Here is a 21,662-nt window from a genome sequence, read left to right on the forward strand (position 1 = left end):
GAAGACTTGAAAAATAAATTTCATATACATATAATGATATAATGAAAAATAGCCCCATTTATAAATACTGCAACGGTAATCACAATACTTGCAGTCCTTTGCACGTGTGGATGCTGTTAAAGTTGTCAAAAGATCGACTAAAAATGGGCCTCAAATACCCCGAGTAAGATCCTAACACTAAATATCACAGTTTTAAGCACGCCTACACAGGGCGAACAAGAAAAGCATATATAACACTGTGTTTTTTTTAATATACCAAACTAATGTCTTTAATGTAAATGCGCCGTTTATCTTTTTTAAAGATATTTCTTGTTATAGATTGATAACTATAACTTTAAGTAAGTTACACAGCATGCACATAATTGATATTTTTGTGTTCAGTTTGAACATTTCACTGAAAATGCAGGAAACATGCATGCTAAAACAGTCAGTGTGGGAACTAATATTTTGTTTAAAACTATCTTTTTTTGTCATTCAAGTTCAGCATTTTGATTTTATGAAAGCAGTAATAAATATTTAACTTTTTCATTTTGATTTACGAAGTGCATATCATATTCAATAGGTAATAATTTCCAGCTGAACTTAAAAGTATTTGTTACTTAAATCTTTTTCCGTCTGAAAATTAAAAACAAATCAGTCTGCAATTGTAACATTTTCTGCACAAACATTCAAATTTCATTTCCATCTGAACGTGTTCTTTCTAGTTCAATAGAATACAAATTAATTCCCACAGAAATAAATAATTAAGGTTAGTACAGACACACATATGCGAATAAAACCCTATTCATATTTTGTAGTTTTATTTGTTGAACACTTTTATCAAAAGACGAACAGAGCGGAAGAATACAATGAACTATTTTACTATTCAGCGTGACGACATCATTATATCAGTTTTATATAAAATTGTTTACCATTTGACTGCCTTTGAACATAAACAAACAGTTTTTGTACTAAAAACTAATTATTTTTGAGGTGAATTGATTTAATTTCTACCTTTATTGTTAATACAATAATACAGCGTAGTGTTTGATGTTTAGCATGAAAAGAATAATGCATCCAAAGTCACAAATACGTGCGTCATCAGAATTCAATATAATTTTAAAATCAAAAATAAGGAATGATTCTTTATACACATTCCAGTTTACAATATTGGTAATGTGATATTACTTTATGATGACTTTAGATAAAATGGTACAATATTTTAAAACGGGACCCTTTTGATCAAAGAAACGGATTTTGCATTGTCATATACATAACATTTTTGCTGCATGCAAAGCAGCATTTTAAATGATAACAGTGTAAAAGTAACGTAGGAACGGTATAAGTTTGGAATGTGTGGTAAAATGGATATTTTATGGGTAAAGGTATAATATCACTTTCTTTTCAATTTTAATTTTAGATCCGATAATGTGTTACTGAGATGATTATGGAAACGATGATAATTTTAATTGAATTGAAACTTAATTGTTTAGAAATATTTCATTCCAATATGAACCGAAGTATTTTCCTGTTAATCTAACGCATACCGATTTATCTAAGAAATTGTATATCCCAAACAGTGATTAGAATTATTTTTTTGAGAATTATATCACAAGGGCACAGTCCGAATAATGTAATAATACAAATCTGAACGACACAATGATTTTATTCAAGAGCAAATCACTGTTTAAACTTCAATTCCAATACGTTATTAAGTTTCAAGTTTCAAATTTATTGACAATCAGCATAGTACATGCCTTTGGTCACATACAAACAAAACATGAATGGCAAAGACAGACATACATAAATAAACTAACATAAACAATACATCAAGTAATTTACATGACATTATAATGCAAATTTCAAGAAACAGTCATATTTCAAGGGTATTATTTCTTAATTAAAAACATCTTTAATATATTTTGCTAAGCTGTATAATCTTTTCTTACTTTGAGTTGACAAATGAAATATATTCATACAAGGCCAATGTGCATAACAACGATGTTTATTTCTAAGACTTCTATACTTGCTACAACACAACATCAAATGAAATTCAGCTTCAACCACACTCTGGTTACATAATTTACATAACCGCTTCGCTCTATCGATACTGTTATAACGACCGGTTTCACACTCTGGTTAGATAATTTACATAACCGCTTCGCTCTATCGATACTGTTATAACGACCGGTTTCACACTCTGGTTAGATAATTTACATAACCGCTTCACTCTATCGATACTGTTATAACGACCGGTTTCACACTCTGGTTACATAATTTACATAACCGCTTCGCTCTATCGATACTGTTATAACGACCGGTTTCATACTCTGGTTACATAATTTACATAATCGCTTCGCTCTATCGATACTGTTATAACGACCGGTTTCACACTCTGGTTAGATAATTTACATAACCGCTTCGCTCTATCGATACTGTTATAACGACCGGTTTCACACTCTGGTTACATAATTTACATAACCGCTTCGCTCTATCGATACTGTTATAACGACCGGTTTCAATTTCTAAGTTATGTGAACTCAGTCTTAGACAACTTAGGTGTTTCCTATGATCATCATTTTTAACAATAGTAAGCTAATTTTCAAACCTAAACTGTTTTTTTTTTTCGGCGTGCCGTATTAAGCACGATTTTATGACCTCGTATGACCTTATGCCGCCTGAATAATGTACCAATCGGATTGCTTGGTAAGGTACTCTTACCCTGCATTGCAGCAACAATTTCTAACCAGTGCAACTCATTACTAACCTGCAACAACATGTCCGATACTGTTAAATTTTAGAATCTAAATTTTAAATTAATCTTTCCGGTGAAAACAGTACTGTACATATTCTGAATGATAGACAAATTTGATAATAAGCTGAAGTAGGGTAAGGGTTCATGTTGCTTCAAACAATTCCAGAAAATAAAGTATAGAACGTATTTCAATATTGTTTGCTTACTGTTACCATCTTTTAAGCACTAAAGGCTCAAAGTGAGCTTTTGTGATTGTTTGGTGTCCGTCATGTGTCCCTCCACAATTTCTAAACACAGTCTTCTTCAGAACTACTGTCCTCATTTATACAAAACTTCACAGAGGCCCCTTTCAACATTGCCAAAAAGATTTAAAATACAGGTTTCTGCCCATATATAACTTGTGCTTCAGTTACATCACGCCGACCATCTTTTTTAAAGATATTTCTTGTTAAACACAATAATACTCAAGTGTATAGATGCAGACCAGTCCTGCATAAACTGGTCGCGGATACGTTTCTTAAACAATGACAAATATACACAATTGCTATCAAAATTCAATCTAACATGTGTAAAACCAAGATGATCAATAATCGAATTAATACGAGTTGCACATTAAGATCAATAAGATCTCTGTACATAGTATAGATTGGAGAGTTTGTAGTTTTCGTAATTTTGAGCGCGTTCCTTACGTATAACAGATAAAGGTATTCTTCCAAGTTCACCAAGACCAGCAAGTTCAGTCTGTTGTTTCACACCAACAATATATTTGCAAAATCTAAAATGTAATTTGTCTGTAAATTCCCCAAATTTCGGAACCATACAAGAGTATCGGCACTACCTTGGTATCATAACAATGACATTTTAGTTTTAACATCAAATTTTACTTTATCAAACAGAGTTAACAGATTGTGAAAAGCTTTCAAAGCTTGGGCATGAAGAGCCACTCCTAAATAAAGCCACGAGATCAACCTGCTCGATTTTCTTACCATTTATATAAAAATCTACATTTACAGCATTGGATCTACGTTTTTCAAAAACATATATTTTGGATTTACATACATCTATTTTTAGACCCCACTTTTCTGAGTACTGGTAGATACGATCTAACTGTGATTGTAGACTTTTAGAGTAAGTATTAATAACACGATATCATCAGCAAATAAAATAATATACACAGATAACAATTCTAAATCCTTCTCAGTTAAAGTGTTAAAATCTATACAGTCTAAAATACTAGATATTTTAACACAAGACTGAACATCATTATAAATACACTTTATCATGTTGGTCACTTTACAGTTTATGTCCGACTGTATGAGTTTGGTCCATAGCACATCCTTGCTGACCGTGTCAAAGGTTCCTTGGTAGTCAATAAAGACGCGCCAAAGTTTGGTCTTATTGGACAGAATTGTTCGGATTATTGTTTTGTAATAGGAAAATTGCATCAGTCGTAGAACACCATCACGGAAGCTCGTGAATCGTTGAATACATTATTAGAATGAATTTCACTTTTTACTTATTTGCCCAAAGAACTATAACATAAGACGAAAATATCTCAAACCATACTACTGTAGATGGCCGACTATGAAAAAGTTTGAAACATTAATGTCAAGCGAAAATTCAAAGGACTTAAAAAATATTTCTAAATATTTATATTTTGCATTTAAACATAGAGAAGAAACTTAATTCTTTATTTTCAAATGTTTTTAATTACAAGAGGTTCGATCATATAGATACTTTCTCAGTAAAAACATTTTGTTGTAAATGTGATATTTTATAGCGTGTCCATCTTTTTTCACATACATTGTGTATTTGTATACTTTTGTATTGGCTATAAATGTGCATATGCTATTTAATGCCAAATAAAATTTCTGTTCTGTTCTGTTCTGTTCTATTAGATTCACACTATTTATTAATACAGTTCCTCAAAATCAATGAGAAACAATTACCTTCACAAGAGTAATACAAAATGTGCCTCTATAATTTGAAGGAATATTTTTATCACTTTTTTTATAAATCAGTATAAGAACTCCCTCTGACCAAGAGTTCGGTTAGACATAATTGTCAAAAATGTGATTAAATATTGTAGAAAGATAGGGTGATATCAAATCACTACAATCTATAAAGAAATCAGCGGCATTATTTTGATAATCACAACTTTTATAGCGATTCAATATCATCACGTGAAACAGTAAAGTCGTTTATATCAAAATGACCTTGAGCTTCATTTGAAACATTTGCAAAATGGGTTTTCCATACTGACAGGATTCTCAGAACTAGCGTTTTTCCTGAATTTATTGATATATTCCCAGAATTTGCGAGGAGCAGGGTTGCTCATATTTGGCATCTATATTTTTTCTCTTTGATAAAATAAAAACTTTGCCTTACATTTAGTTTTAACAAATAATTTTCTACTTGTTAAAAAGCAAGCTTATTTCCGTTAGATCTGTTACCGTTGAAAAGACACTTATCAAAGATTATTATCTACATCCTTTTGGATCGAAAAAAATAATGTTCGTTTAGGAATTGCACCAGACGGGTTAGTTAATAATGTTTCAACCCGTTCATTCCCGTCAAAATTACAAAGTTAGCCAGGTTTGTTCAAAGGTGAGGGCGTCGACAAATCCGGAATGGGAAACGATATCATTTCACTCTATTGTGGTGTTGGTTTTACACGCAGCATTTTCAACATCTTTTTTTTTTTGCTGAATCATTTTACCAACTATTGCCAATAATTGTTAAACGATATTCACATTTTCAGAAGAAAAAAAAACAACACAAAAACAAAACATTGTAATTATAGCATTATAGAAAAGCAGCTGAATTGCCAAGATAATGGAGCATACATATTCTTCCTTGGCGTGGGGAAATATACACCAAATGCAGCAGTTGTTGGTGAAATGGGATGGGATCCTCCAATAGTCCGACAATGGAAGACTATATGTAACTTGTGGTGCCGCATGTCTTCTCTTCCATTCCGTAGAATAAATAGACGTGTTGCACTCTGGGCTCAGTCTAAAGCTAGTTCTAGATGTAGAAATTGGTTCTATACTGTAATGAATAGGCTTACTAGTTTGAATTGTCACGTATACAGTACTATCAACCAACATATAGGTAAACACATGTTATTTGATATAGTAAAGCCCAAGTTAATGGACGAATTCATTAACGAGTGGAAATTATCTATTAACAGAGTAAATGGTATACGTAATGTAGGCCGTAATAAATTACGCACATATTCTCTGTTTAAATCAAATTTTGATGTTGAACATTATTGTAAAATGATATTACCCCACCAACATCGGTCAGCTTTCAGTAAATTTCGGTGTGGAGTGGCACCGTTAAGAATAGAAACTGGTCGATATGACAATTTGTTGAATGAATACTTCATTGAATCTTCAGATATACTTGGCGGGCATATTACTGACATATTTAATAAGGTATTAGATACAGGACATTTCCCTGAGGTTTGGGCCCATGGCTTTATTGTACCCATTCACAAGAAGGGTAACAAAAATGATCCCAACCAGTACAGAGGTATCACACTTTTGAGTAATTTTGGGAAACTGTTTACTGGGGTACTGACTGCACGTGTTGAATCATGGTTTGAAAGAAATAATATCATGTCCGACGCCCAATTTGGATTTAGGAAAAACTGCAGTACCGTTGACGCCATATTTGCATTACACAATCTGATAGAACATGTCGCGTCTCAGGGGGGTCGTCTACCTTGCGCCTTCATAGATCTACAAAAGGCATTCGACTCTGTGTACCGTAACGCCCTCTGGTTTAAGTTGCACCACTTAAGAATGGACGGAAAAATTCTTAGGATGTTTAAATCCATGTACGCAACTGTGAAATCATGTGTCAAACACCTGGATTCATACTCCGATTTTTTCTATATATCAATAGGTTTGAGACAGGGACTAAATAATTCACCTGTTTTATTTGCATTATTTCTCGAAGATCTCGAGTTATTCTTACAAGGGACAAATACATCCGGGTTATCGCTGTACGATATGTGCGTTATTATCCTCTTATTTGCAGACGATATGGCTATCGTCGGAAACTCGGTTACCGACTTACAAGAAAGTCTAAACAAGTTGTATGAATATTGTAATTTATGGGGGCTGCAAGTCAACACAAGCAAAACCGAAGTTGTGGTCTTTCGTCGAAATGGTGGGGTTAAGCGCACAGAGAAATGGACCTTTAATAATGAGCCCCTAGAAATAGTTAACGACTTTAATTACCTGGGGGTTGTATTCAATTACACTGGGTCGTTCGTACTTAATAACCAGTATATTGTGGGAAAGACATTAAAAGCCTTAAATGTACTGACGTGTAATATAAATAAGTATGACATTAAACCTTCTGTATCGCTACAGTTATTCGATGCATTCGTGGGCTCAGTATTAAATTATGCATGCCCGATATAGGGTTTCACAAAGTCGAAACAAATAGAGAGTATACAGCTTAAATTCTGCAAGTCCATTTTAGGGGTCAAACTTAATACTAGTAACGTAGCAGTTTACGGGGAATTAGGTCGTTATCCGCTTTACATAACGAGGTATCTACATATAATTAAGTATTGGTTTAAGTTAATCAATACAGAAAACATTATTTTGAAAAATATTTACCTTAATGCTTGTGAAAAATGCGAAAACGGTATAAATAATTGGGCAGGTAAAGTTAAAAACTTGCTTACTGTATTGGGTTTTGCTGAAATATGGCACTTTCCAGATAGCTTAAGTTTGAAGCAATTCTTGCCAGTTTTTAAGCAAAGACTTATTGACTGCTATTTACAAGACTGGCACATGCATTTGCGAAATTCAAGTGTTTTGTCACAACTGTATATTCATGTAAAAGATAAGTTTGAATATGAGACCTATTTGGACAAACTACCGTGTAAATCTCTTAGAAGTGCATTGTCACGGCTTCGTATGTCCGCGCACAGGCTTCGCATCGAGTCCGGAAGGTACGGGAGAGATCGCTTAGAGCGCCACGAAAGAGTCTGTTTGCTCTGTGATTCAAACGAGATAGAAGACGAGTATCACTTTGTGATTGTGTGCAAAGCGTTAGAATATTTGCGAGTACAATTCATCAAGCGTTACTATTATATCCGCCCGAGTATGTTTAAATTTACGCAACTACTTCAATCCAAGAATAAAAAAACTTTAAAGAATCTTTGTCAATTCTTAGTTAAGGCAAATATTGCAAGAAACGAACTTACTTATTTAATGCGGTAATCATTTTCTCGTATTGATCAACCAACTATTCATACGACGTGCGTTGCGTTTACAGGACGGTTATATATTTTTGAAACCATGTTGAAACGGTTATATACTTTTTCATTACTTTAATAAAGGAAATAGTATAAGATTCATGCATGGGTTGCCTCCCCTAGTAACGACTACCTTAATGTAGTAATCCATACTTTTATTATTAATGATTTAAATGTTTCATTCCTTACTTGAAGTTAATATTTAATCCATAGTATTTAGGTATTTCCAATTAAAAACTGCTTCATTCTCCACTTAAAGTTAATAATGTTTTCTATCGAGTGGATAAAATTCATAGAAATGTATACACACACATTTCATTCAATTTATCTGTCTTAATTAACTTGGCGATTCCATAATATTTACAAAATAATAATACCATATTTGTATATATTTTCTTACTTATGTGTTTAGTTCACTGACTTATACGAATTTCATTTACAATTTTGTTTGTATATAACGATGTACCAATATGTGTACAAGTTATCATAATAAAATTTTGTCTTTTGTCTTGTCTTGTCTTGTCTTGATATGAAAATCTTAATGTTATAGACAGAAAGTGCACTTTTTGCAATGCTATAGAAGATGAATGTCATGTCTTGTTTAATTGTCATATATACGGAGAATATAGGCAAGAACTTTACATGAAAGCAGAGCATGTATGTCCTGCTTTCTCAAACATGACCGACATTGACAAACTGGTTTATTTATTTTCAAACCCACAATTGATAAGGATTACTGCCAAAACCTGTTTTAATATTTTACGTAAGCGATCTCTTATAATGTGTAAATAATGTCCCTGTATTTCTTAGTTAAATAATTGTGTATTTATATAATACATATAGATGTTGTTAATCAGGCCCTCTTTAATCTGATTAAAGAGGGTATCGATTTCTTCAAAACATTTTTGAATCTGTACGCGTTAGCGTCTTTTTTGTATCTCCGTGTTTTAAATAACAACTGCATTTTAAGTGATTTTAATGTCTATTAGCAGCATCTATGTGGTTTTTAATACATGTATATGTGTTTGAATAGCAAGTCTTAAGTGTATTAAATAGTAGTCTCTTATAATTCTATTTTAGAATGGTCATATACATGTATTTGTACAATTAATATGTAAATGTGATATATGTACAGTGTATATGAATGAGACTTGAATAAACAAATATAATATAAAAAAAATACATAAAATTGTTAAAATTCATCTGAATATATTGTTAATTAATAAAAGCGTCGACTAAACTATTATATTACACAAGATGTATAATGGTTAAATCAATCCATTCATCGATTCCTAAACGACGTACTTAATACCATTGTCACGTTTAAGGGGTTAGAATTTTAAGCTGATGGATAGTGTTTATGCCAATTGATGGGCTAAACACATGCTGCGCTAACATAATTCACGATCATACGGAAGCGCAATTGGTTATTGTGAAAGAACTGTGTGGTCATTTAAACCATATAATGTGTCACTCTGAAATTTCAAAGTTGCAATGCTGTATTCTGTTATTCAATGTATTTGCTTGACAATCTATTTGAACATAACCTCTTCGTTTCTGCTTGCCTGCTTTACGGAAATGATACTATCAACGCACTGCAATGATACCGAATGCGCAATCAAGTTTTCCCTTAATTTGTTTCGGTATATTAAAATAAATATCATATTGCTTTTCATGGGTAAGTAATATGGTCAACATTCGAAGAAATACCGCCAACCTTGACTCCCCTTCGTCTGACAGAGTTTATGTCATGTTGACAATATCTATTGTACCATTCAAGGCAAAGAGGTTATAAAACTACTTATTGAGAGTGCGATAGTCCAAGAGTGTGAGAGTTTTTGAGCTTTGACCGGCAAGAACTCTGAGCCTAAAGCACTGTAAGTACAATAAGACAACGACACTTAGATATTGTAAAGATGTTCTAAAAATCATTATTTTTATTTCTTTAAGCCAATTAAATATTCCATAATTGCGGGCATAATGCAGCTGCAACCAGATCTGTCTTTCCCGTGGAAGCCAACACATGATTGTACTTATACAATACGATAATTCTTTTCAGTTGGTCAGCTTATTGACTACTGAACTTCCAGTCCTTACGGCGGCCGTGAAAAGTCTCCCCATACTTGGACTGTTATATTTCCTTATCGTTCGGGACTTATGTTTCTGAATAACAGAGTTCTGTTTACGCCGGTGCTGGGTAGAGGGTGGGGGTGAGAGGTTAGACACATTCACGCCGAGTTTGCCATTTTGTTTTTGCTTGGTTGCGTCTATTGCCTCCAAAGGATCTATTAGAATTCAGAATTTTAAACAAAATTTGTAAAAGAAAAGATTGCAATTGCTTACTTGCTGTTCAAGGTAATGACGTCTTATCCTAACAACTACTTGTGTATCCACTAATTGTTTAGGTACATTAATGGTTAAACGGATGTGAAAACTGTTTAAACATGAATATTAGCAAAATGCAATTTTTTATAATTTGTCACCTTCGATTTGACATTGTCTTTATGACTTTGAAAAAAGCAAAAATCACTTCCTTGCATATACACTTGGGCATGTGTTGGACAAGAACACAACTGTCTCCAATAATAAGAGACGAAACAAAAATAAAATCGTAAATAATTTTGCTTAAACTATATCACTTTATTGCAACTACATGCAAATCAAAGAAAAAGTTATACAAGTTTTACTCAAAATAATATTTCCGCTGACGGGACGATTTCGAGAAAACCGAGTTTTTCAAAGTAGCCAACGAGCTTTGTCTTACAATACTTGATAGAACATTGATTTGTACAGCCATTATTAGATACCTTATATATCTATTCATTATTAGTTCCTTAATGGTTGAAATACGTTTCGGGGACTATAGAACTGCGCCCGTCATTCCGTTGATAGAATGTTTGGTATTGAGTGAACTCCCGATTGTTTCGAGCGGTAATATAATTTTCAGAAAACGGAGTTAAAGTTGACAGAGAAAGGATATTCATCAAGTGGGTTTCCTTGAATAAATCTTAGTGGTTATAACCGAAAAACTTGATAGAATTGTAAGTTCTGTCCTCACCACGGATCGAATCGCTCACAGAATGTCGATAGTTCTGCCTAGATGACAGTTCTGATATACTGCTAGATTGGACACATGTTTGAAGCCTCCCCAATACATATCGCAGGATGTCGACCCAAGCCCTGACATAATATACTGCAAGGTGAGACACGTGTCCCCCCCCCCCCCCCACACACACACACATAAAAATATAACTTAAAACTCGTCACGTTGGCATGACTTAAAGATGAACAAATTAATTACAATGTCAATGACATTTCCATTAAGGGACAGCGACCACCAAAATGGGAAACCCTATCGCTTCAGACTTTTGCAGTGTTGATATGACCTGCAGCTTGGTTTTAACATCATCCATTAGCTAACTGACGTTTTATACTATTTAATTTTTGTTATACGATATTCATATTTACAGCTATAGCACTGTAATTGTAGTTGTATGGAAAAGCAATTGAATAGTCAAGAGATATTAGCATACACTAAAGATTAAAATACATTTTACATTATCGAAAGGTATATAATTAATGATTAAACGATTCGAATACACTATTATATTACACAAAATATATAATGGTTCTTAAACGACGCACTTTTATATACCATTCTCTCTTAGTAATGTTCATGCAAATTGACGTCGTTAAACACCCGTAGCGCAAACATAATACGCCTTCGCACTGAAGCACAAACGATAATTGCTAAAGAAGGGTCACAACATGATCATTAAAACTTAATAATTCAAAGACATTGAGAATGCATGACTTAGAAACCTTTTGTCAAAACTGCTGTGCTGTGTATTCAGCTGAATAACCATGTTCGTTATATTAATCGTCCGTAGTTTGGACCGGTCTATATTTATTTCATGCTTGCTGTGCTATAGACAAATGTTAAAAGGATAATTTGTAAAAAATTATTTCTGTTGTCATATATTAAATCACTTACTGGATGACTTTAGTGTCTGAAGATTTGCCTTTGACTTTGAAACCATAATCTGAACTTTTTTCCTAAGTAAAACAGTTACATTGTGTCTAGTTTCTCATGAGCTACATTGCGGTTCCATTTACTAGATGCAAACGCTGAGAACTGTACCAGGAATATTTTTTTTTATAAAACTCTTAAAGTACATTAAGGCCTCCAGTCTGAGATAAAATGTAAATTAATTCAGAAAAATCATTACTTTAATACTGTTTAATTGTGGACGTAACGCAGCTGTTACCGGAGCTGTGTTTCCTGAGAAAGCTATTAATTGATTGGAGCAACATGATTCTACGGATACGATAATTGTTTTCAGTTTGTCATCATAATTATTGACAAGCGGTTCCAGGCAATTAAGGTTTGGTTTGATTGTTATGGTTTTATCCATGACAGACAATCATTAAACGACAGTAAACAAAAATCCTTTCAAAAGATGTCTTTGACGAATGAGATATTTGTTCTTACGCGGGTTCATTCAGTCGCTCACAGAAAGTAATGTTGTAATAGCTATCTCTTTTTTTCTTATAGGAATAAAAGACCTTCGAATTATCAAGGGTAACAGAGAAGCAAGAGACGGGATTGAGCAATTCATTGAAACTGAACAAGTATTTTGTTCATTACTGGTGATTCAGATATTGACTAAACGTGTATATGTTTGTTAGGAGACAACGTGAATGTATTACGGATATATGATATGGATTCAATAGACACAATTTAACCTTGTAAATGTGGATATCGTTGTCTTTGAAAATTTAATATCAAAGTAAATGAAAAGAACTAGCACTATGAGGAAAGACAGTCATACACTGTTCTCCGTGCTAGAGAAAATTCCAGAAACACGTGCAGAGTTTGAGTGTCAGCAGTTCGTGCCCTGGTTTAGGAACAAATCTATTCTGTTTCGATCTCTCAAGCCAGGTAAGTACGCTTTGTTCCCCAAGAACATGCAATAGCTTTACGTTTAGATATATGAGCCGCACCATGAGAAAACCAACATAGTGCGTTTGCGACCAGCATCCGCGCAGTCTGGTCAGGATCCATGCTGTTCGCTAACGGTTTCTCTAATTGCAATAGGATTTGAAAGCGAACAGCATGGATCCTGATAAGACTGTGCGGATGCGCAAGCTGGTCTGGATCCATGCTGGTCGCAAACGCACTATGTCTGTTTTCTCATGGCGTGGCTCAATTATGTATATGTACAATATGTCGACATACCGTAAATATCAGCATGATAATTTCCAAAGAAAGAACATAACTGAAATTCAAGGTAAAATGAAATGTTACCATTTTTATACTAGTTGGCGATATGAACTCACTTTAAAAGACTAGGCTTTTAAATTAATTTTGAAAGTTACACAAAGAAATGCATTATAGATTTAACTGATTCGAACCCTGACATCGTGTCCTGTAGTTCAAAAACACAAGGAGCAATGACTTAAAAAGACCTGTCACTATAAAATGCCGATTACAAACCATTCTCTAATTGTCATTTCGAATCAATTTATTAACGACGATGTAGCGCCACCAGACTTTATTTTGAAATGTCCATGCGATCAGGTAAAAACCTTTTTCAAGACCTTTTAACACTCTTTAAACTGTATCAATATATAAGCTCCGTTTAGGATAGACTAAACATTATTGAAATCGGTTAGTCGAAACTATTTATCTCACTGTGCTTTATACACAAAATAATATTCTGGAACAAGACCTAAATGTGTCGTGACACTTAATAAGTCAAAGTTGAAAATGATTGCTGACTGGGTGTACTTTACATGAACTTCTAATAGATCCTATAATTATAATGTATATACTATCCAAAACAAGCATGTTACGTGGAATATGGGATAGCACATTATTTTATGATTATGCCATCCTCTTAAACACTGTTTCTAATTTTTATGCCACCTATATGTGTTAGTTCTGCAAATAAAGTATAAACATTTTGGTATTACGACGTTTACACTATACATGTACTTTACAAATGAAAATTACGAAGTTTACGTTGCGTTTGTGTTAGATCCAATATTCATAAGATTTGGCAATAAAACGTGCAGACAAGTAATTGGTATCCCAATCGAGACAACCTCGCAGATTTATGTTGGTACTGTTATGAACGAAACTTATTGTGTCCAACGAAACACAATTTGAAATTATAGAGGCTTTTATAAAATGGCACAACAAGATATCTCGATTATAAAGATTTCATTTATTGAAAATGGTGAAGAAAACATTTATCCGCAAAATTTACAAATTTACAAACCTAATACATCTGATCAATATTTTTGGATTTACATCATAATGACAATTTAGAAACAAAATATAGGACAAAGCTGGCGACTTCAGATTTGACAAGTACTCCGCTAAGAGAGCTGCATGCTCCGGGATCTAAAACTTAACCGATTTAGTAAAGCTTGCTTCAACTGAGAAGGGTTTAGTAATGCGCAAAGAAATGCTGTTACAGCATGTTTTCCACCATCACAAACTACAGATGTTACCACGTTTAGTGAAATAATACACAAATGCTAAAAGCTAGATGAAAGAGGACACGCTATAAAGAATGTGTTGGTAGATTTCCCGTCTATATGATATAATGGCTACTCATTAGTCCATTCTCTTTTTTACCTACATGTATATCCTAAACATGACCAATGTGGAGTTGATATTTTTTCCTACGGCTTGCCTAATAGAGCCCTTAAAAGTTTAGCTGTTGTTACGCTTGCTTAAAATGAGTTTGAATACATTGACTAAGCTGGGTTGTAATATATTAACGCTGTCCCCTCCACGAAACTGAATTTAGGATGAGTGTAAGGTTGGCACGCCAGAAACACGTTTAAATGCAGTTCGTTTACAGACAGACAGACAAACATTTTATTTCGTTCCAGTTAGGCTAATAAGCTAATATACCATACTGGTATACATCACAACAGTAACGAACTGTACAAACATATAACGTGACTATATCCTAACGCAGCAACTAAGCATTCACATACATATGCACATACAAGTTACACGTCATACAACTATTAAGAAATGGAATTTATGTTTAAACAAGCAAATTAAGTACTCTTGTATGTCATCAACAGTTTGCTGTTTGGAGACGGTCTGAGTTTATTTCTTAAGCTACAATACCTTTCGTGATATGAATATATAAGGCTCACAGTATTCATTTTGCTGTACCCATTGAGAACAATACAGTCAGGACAAAGAGTCTGAATATTCATACAAGCTCCACATTGCATGTTAATAGCAAATAATACATATTTGATTCTATTTCAATAAATTACTTAACTTTACACGAAAATTATGGAGAACAACAAAACCTCTTACATGTGTGCGGGGGCCCTGACTATAGTTTGATTGTGACGTATAATATTAAATGACTGGAAAAAGAGCTTTACTTAAATTTCCTTAAAACAATAGGAAAAATATGCTTCTAATGATCATATACTTTTCGTTTATGCTTTATGCTCAATACCTTGCAATATATATATATATATATATATATATATATATATATATATATATATATATATATATATATATATATATATGTACTGCTAGGCGCTTTGCCGTAATTGGTCTGGTATATTGTGGTGGTGATTTAGTTCGTATTAATTAATTCTCTCCACTATATATATATATATATATATATATATATATATATATATCTTCTGCATGATATAAATTTTGAATGATCTATACGTTCTAGAGTTTCTTAATTCAAAAGCATGTTATGTATACATACCTAATTTTTTTAACAGTGTTTTATTCTCGGAAGTTACTAGCTCTACAAACTTTTATACATACTAGGTCTTGTCCAAAACCTGTTTGGTATATATTTTTGTCTAATATCTTGGTATAAGACACATTCAATAAGAAAATGATATTCATCTTCTAATTTGTTACAAATTTGACATTTTCTATCGTATAACGGTATTCTTAGTGGTTTGTTCCATCTTCCCGCTTCTATTTGTAATCTATGGGATGATACTCTTAAACGAGACAAAGCTTGACTAAACTTACTGGTATTAAAACTTTCTAAATAAGGTTGAAACTTGAATGATGCGATTGATCTATAAAATAATGCTCTGCTTGAGTTATTTAATCGATCATTCCAATTTTGTACGAACTGATCATTTAACCTTTGCTTTACTAAAGAAAGAAACATTGTATCATTACCTACTCCTTGGTACACCCACGCTTCTGCCAAACCAAGAAAGCAAAGCAAATTTTTGAGTAAAGTACACCAGTTAACTTTGTTTGGATATAACGCCATGCCTTTTCAAATAACTGATAAAGAATATACACATATTTGTCTTGCCTTAATTTCAATATTCTTAACCAATACTTTATAACTTGAAACATTTGAGTAGTTTTGTAAGAAACCCGTCCAAATTCCCCATAAATAAAATTATCTTGTGTGGTTTTTTAACTCCAAGTAATTTCTTACAAAATTGCATATGAACCTTCTCTAAAGACTGACTATTTGCAAAACATGTAACTTCACAGCAATAATTTAAAATAGGAGAAACAAGTTTGTCAAACAACTCTAATTTGTGTCTAAGCGGAATGTAAGTGAATTTATATAAATACTTATCTAGTTTATACATGGCCTTAAGGGCTTGTCCGGATAATGTATCTTGTGCGTTACTTAGAGATCCTCCATTAGTAAAAACAATACCTAAGTAGCTAAACTTGTTCACTATTTCAACCAGCTTCCCATCATGATAAAACATTGTATTTCTGGGCACAGACCCACCCTTTTTAAATATCACTACTTTTGTTTTTGAAACATTTACCTTCAGTTTCCATGTGCAGCAATAATTATGTAATAAATATAAACTCTATTGTAATTCTTCAGCAGTATTAGCAAAAATAACTATGTCATCAGCATAAAGCATTATGAAAACCTTTAACATATTAACGTCAATTCCCTCCATGTTACTATTTATAAATATTTCTTCTAGGTCATTTATAAACATAGAAAATAAAAAAGGAGACAAACATTCCCCTTGTCTTACCCAAAGCATATATGTATATCCATCACTTAATTGGTTACAATGCTTAACTCTAGATTTGACTGATTCATACATGGACTTTATGACATTTAGAATATTTCCTCTAAGACCTAGCTTAATTAACTTGTACCAGAGATTATCACGTACAACATAATCAAAAGCTTTAGTGTAATCCACAGACAATGTATAAAGGGTTTTTCTTTCATTTAATACATGCGTTATTAAACCATTTAATACATTTTTTTCTCTGATCATCTAATTATCGCCACATAACATGTGACTGGTAAACCCTTTGAACAATAAGTGTTATAGCTCCATGATTAACATGAGGTAATATGCTAATTACACGCTAATCGATAGTGGCGAAAACAAAATATCGATCGCTAACGACTGGTCGATATTTACAGGTATGGACGACAGCATGATACAGATAAATGTATTGATTTATACGGAGTTTCTACTCCCCGTATTAGACCTTCCTGGTATCAACAACCGTCTGCTCATTTATTTGTGTACTTGACTCAGATACAGTGTTTTGTGATATATCATTTACCACTGTATGCACACTAAGATCCGCAGTGGGATATGATTGCTCAGTAAGAATGTGCGATGAGTCACGAAAAAGCGTAGAAGTTTCTTCGAAACTGCTCTTGTTCACGTTAGGCTGGTTTGATGAATGTTGATATTAAACATTTCATTACCGGGGGCTGAATTCAACGTGTTTGCTGGCGTACTGTCAGTTTGAGAATTTGTCACGGTTTGCTGAGCCCCAAAACCATTCATTTGAATATGTACTTCATTATTATCCAGATTACCCAAAACGTTCCCTTGTTCCATACACCATTGATTTACCGTATTTCTCATGACCGTTTGATCAGTAAAAGTGATCAATTTGTTGAGCACATTTTGCTACCCTACATTTGCAGGTGTTGGTTCGTATCCCGAAAAATGCGGAAGATTTTGTGTCTGACTGATTTGTAATGAATGTACAGGATCGTTCACTGAAGAGAATCCAGGCGTGGGTGGGGGTGGGGGTGGGGGGGGGGGGGGGGGGGGGGGGCTCATGTGTTTCTGATTTGTAGGCGTCATGTACAACACGTCCATCTGCAACAATCTTGGCCGGAAATACAAACGTTACTTTGGCTCGAGGATGCTTGTCTCTATATTCCTTAAAAAGAGGCCATAAACGGAATGAGCTGTCTGTATCTCTCCAGGATAATCACTGTCAACAGAATATCCCGGGTAATTTTTCAACACCCTGACTTTACTAAGTATATACTGTACATCACCAAAGTCTCTGAAATTTGCAATTATAGGTCTTTTATGAAAGTTCTTGCCCTGCACTCTAGCTCCCAATCTGTGCGCAAGCGCAATGTAAACATCCCTTGGATTAATATCTAATTTATTTTCCAAGAAATCACAAACTAAATCAAAGCAGTCTTCTTCGCTTTTCTCTACCATTCCTCTGAAAATCAAATTATTCCGTCTTGACCTGGCTTCTATGTCCATGGTTTTGTAAGCTAGTCCCTTTAAAAGTTGTGTATGCGAATCGGTTACTTTGACAACCTGCCTACAAAGGCTACAGGCCGTTCCAACACGGTGTTACTGTTTTTAATGTGCCTATATTAGTGGTATTATATCTCTCAATCTTACTACCTCTTCCACAATTTTCATATCGTTATGATAATCGTTTCCATAGACCAAAATGTATCTTGTTGACAGGTATTTGCAGCTACTTTATCTTTCCATTGCAGTTTATGTTTTGGGTGTTGTACTAGTTGTCGTTGCTAAGTTCAATATATCCAAGGAGTTTTCTTTGAAATGAAACAGCAAAGGAAAGGACAAATTACGCAGATTCCTTCTTCCAACAAAATGCCTATTATCTGTGAGAAAGGAAAAAGATCTATCAAAAATACATGTAACAATTGCTTAGCATAGACTTCAAAATGTTCTTCTTTTTGCTCTTTTAACTCTTCTACAGCTTCTACAGTTTTCTTTCTTCGCGCTAACCAGTGATAAATCAAAAATGATCATGGACTTTAAAAGGATTAATCGTTTATCATTGTATTTAAATAATCAAAATAAATGTTTCGATAATGACACTTGACTTCATTCATATCAAGGACTCTTAAGTCTAACTTTTAGCTAATCCGATTGGAAGGTAAGCTGTTAATAGCCTTAATCTACTTTTTTTCCCATGCGTCATTTGTAACAGATTAACAAGGTATTTTAGGGTCATGAAATTCAGTACATCTGTAAGTTATACTTTCGTTTAAGCTGGTGCTAGAAGGAGTGAGGGATTTGCACATTTTGGTTACCTCTCATGAATAAACTCAGTCAAGCTATTATTTTGAATGCTTTGGAGGGATTATATTATCAGCGGTCAAATAATGACACAATGTACTCAAATATTATTTTAGGTTCTGCTTTCGAAATTCATGTTGATAGTGTTCACACTAGGTTCCCCTAATACAAACATGAAGCTACGAACGAGTATGTGTTGTTTCATTATTCTGTTAGTATTATTAACAATAAGGTTACGATTTAAGGCGTTTGCGTTCTCGGCACGTGACTTACAGATCTTATTAACTAGCAAAACAGCAATCTTTAAGTGTCGCGTGGTGGCCGTAAAAGATAATAGGTAAGGGTAGATTTCTCGGAAGCACAGAGCACCTAAAACACAGCCTCAGAGCCACGCATTAGCAAAGTAAGCCCACAACAAAAAGAAGCTGTAATGGAAAAATATTACTGACGGGTTGCTTCAAACATCTAACAAGTAAATATTACTTTATGTGAAATATAGATAGAGGGTGAGGAAGTGGTAAAATGGTGGGTGGGGGAGGGGGGATTTGAAGAGGAAAGAAGAAAACGTAAGCGCAGACACTCGTGTACTACAATCAAACACACAACCATACCAAACTAAATAACATAGAAAACAGTAGGGCACCGTCTTAGACTCACAATCACACACGCACCCATATACAAATGTAAGCAGGAAAAAACAGTTGTGTACCTCCTTAGGATTCCGTCAGCCTGAATAAAGGAGAGCCACGAAAACTAACTCAAAGTAAAGGGGGAGGGATGCAAAAAGTAGCGCAAATGCAAAGCAAGAGGAAAGGAGGGTGGCAAAAGGGGGAGTAAGGAGAAGGAAAAAAAGCATACAACAAACAATACAAGACAGACAGAAAACCAGTTGAAAATAGGGGCACCGCCTTGGAACGGTCAGTAACCTTTATAAAGGAAAAAATGTCTCCCCGTACCTGGATTCAGTGCTGGTATATTTTCAGAAGAACATTCAGAATCTATCTTATAGAATTCCGCCTAAGCTTGTGCTAGGGGCTAGGGATGTGTTGCATGCACTTTCCATTATCTTTCATGAACAGACAGTCAAACTTAGGCTGCTATTGTCTTGTCTTTCTTAGCTGTCACACTGGCAGAGCACCTATGTATTTAACAAAAATTGCTTACAGAGTATATTCCTAGTTGACAAGGTTTGAGATCGTCTGAAAATTCTGAATGTCGTTATGTTGTTCCATACAACAAGTGCAAAACATTCAATGATAGAAGTTTCTGTACTATTGGTCCAAAACTTTGGAATGAACTGCCGTTAGAACTACGCAAATGTAAATTACTTGACACATTAAAAAAAAAATCTTAAGAAACTGTATTTCAGAGATTTCGCGGCATTGTTTTAAATTTTTTTATAGCTGTTTATCATGCGAAAACAGCAGGTGATAGTTCTTACTTTTTTGTAAAAGGTTTTACATTACAACATTTATATTTCCAAGGTTTGTTTTTTTGTGTGTAAAAGGTTTTACATTACAACATTTATATTTCCAAGGTTTGTTTAATTAAACGCACTTGTTGGTAAGGCTCTATGGGTGTGGTATTGTGTAGTATTTCTTTCTTAAATAGTATATGATGGCACCATTAACCGGGGGGTGGGGGGAGGGTTGAACCTCTATATGCAGCACTGGTATTCGCAAAAGGGGTAGGGGTAAAGTGACCTCAAGGGGAGGGGTGCGGACATGACTTACAATTGTCATTATTAATATTGTTATAATAATAATTATTATTATTATGTACAACGCCATTGAATAAATCATTGTATAAAAATAGGCGTTTAATCAAATTATTCAGTTTCAGTTTGTTTGTTTTTTTTGCTTGGTTTTATTGGATCTTCTTACAGATTTCTTTTCCTGCTGCATATTTACCCTGTTGTTGCTTTTTTGTTAATCGTATAAATGCTAAGTTGGTTAAACTCTTCATTAGCATGTGCTTTGAATCTTTAGTTGGCTTCTTCTGTGGCGTTTTTTAAATTTTGAGACGTATCTTAATTAATATATCATATAGATTTTGTGTTAGCAGATTTCTATAATTCAAGTTTGGGTTTTGTGCATTAAGAAACATGGTAGCATGACATTGCATCATTATGTATTTCGAGGACCGTTCAAACAGATCAACTCAACGATATAAAGCACAAATGATGCTGTGAAAACTTGTCTTTTTCATAACATTTATCTACCAATCAAACAAATATTCAAAATTATCAAGGACACAGATATATGTGTCAACCAGCACCACAAATTTTGAAATAAAAAACCA

General features: G+C 33.8%; 1 protein-coding gene across 1 annotated transcript in view; it reads left to right on the forward strand.

Annotated features, from left to right (window-relative positions):
* The first annotated feature begins 1,211 nt into the window (after positions 1-1,211).
* Positions 1,212-21,662, forward strand: part of LOC123553732 (uncharacterized) — a 47,789-nt gene continuing 27,338 nt past the window's right edge. The window contains exons 1-2 of the mRNA XM_053547307.1: positions 1,212-1,364; positions 12,571-12,957. Of these exons, the coding sequence (XP_053403282.1) occupies positions 12,810-12,957 (148 nt within the window). The 5' untranslated portion in view covers positions 1,212-1,364; positions 12,571-12,809. The remainder of the gene's footprint in view (positions 1,365-12,570; positions 12,958-21,662) is intronic.

Source organism: Mercenaria mercenaria, chromosome 7 (genome assembly GCF_021730395.1).
Source record: "Mercenaria mercenaria strain notata chromosome 7, MADL_Memer_1, whole genome shotgun sequence".
Lineage (NCBI taxonomy): Eukaryota > Metazoa > Mollusca > Bivalvia > Venerida > Veneridae > Mercenaria > Mercenaria mercenaria.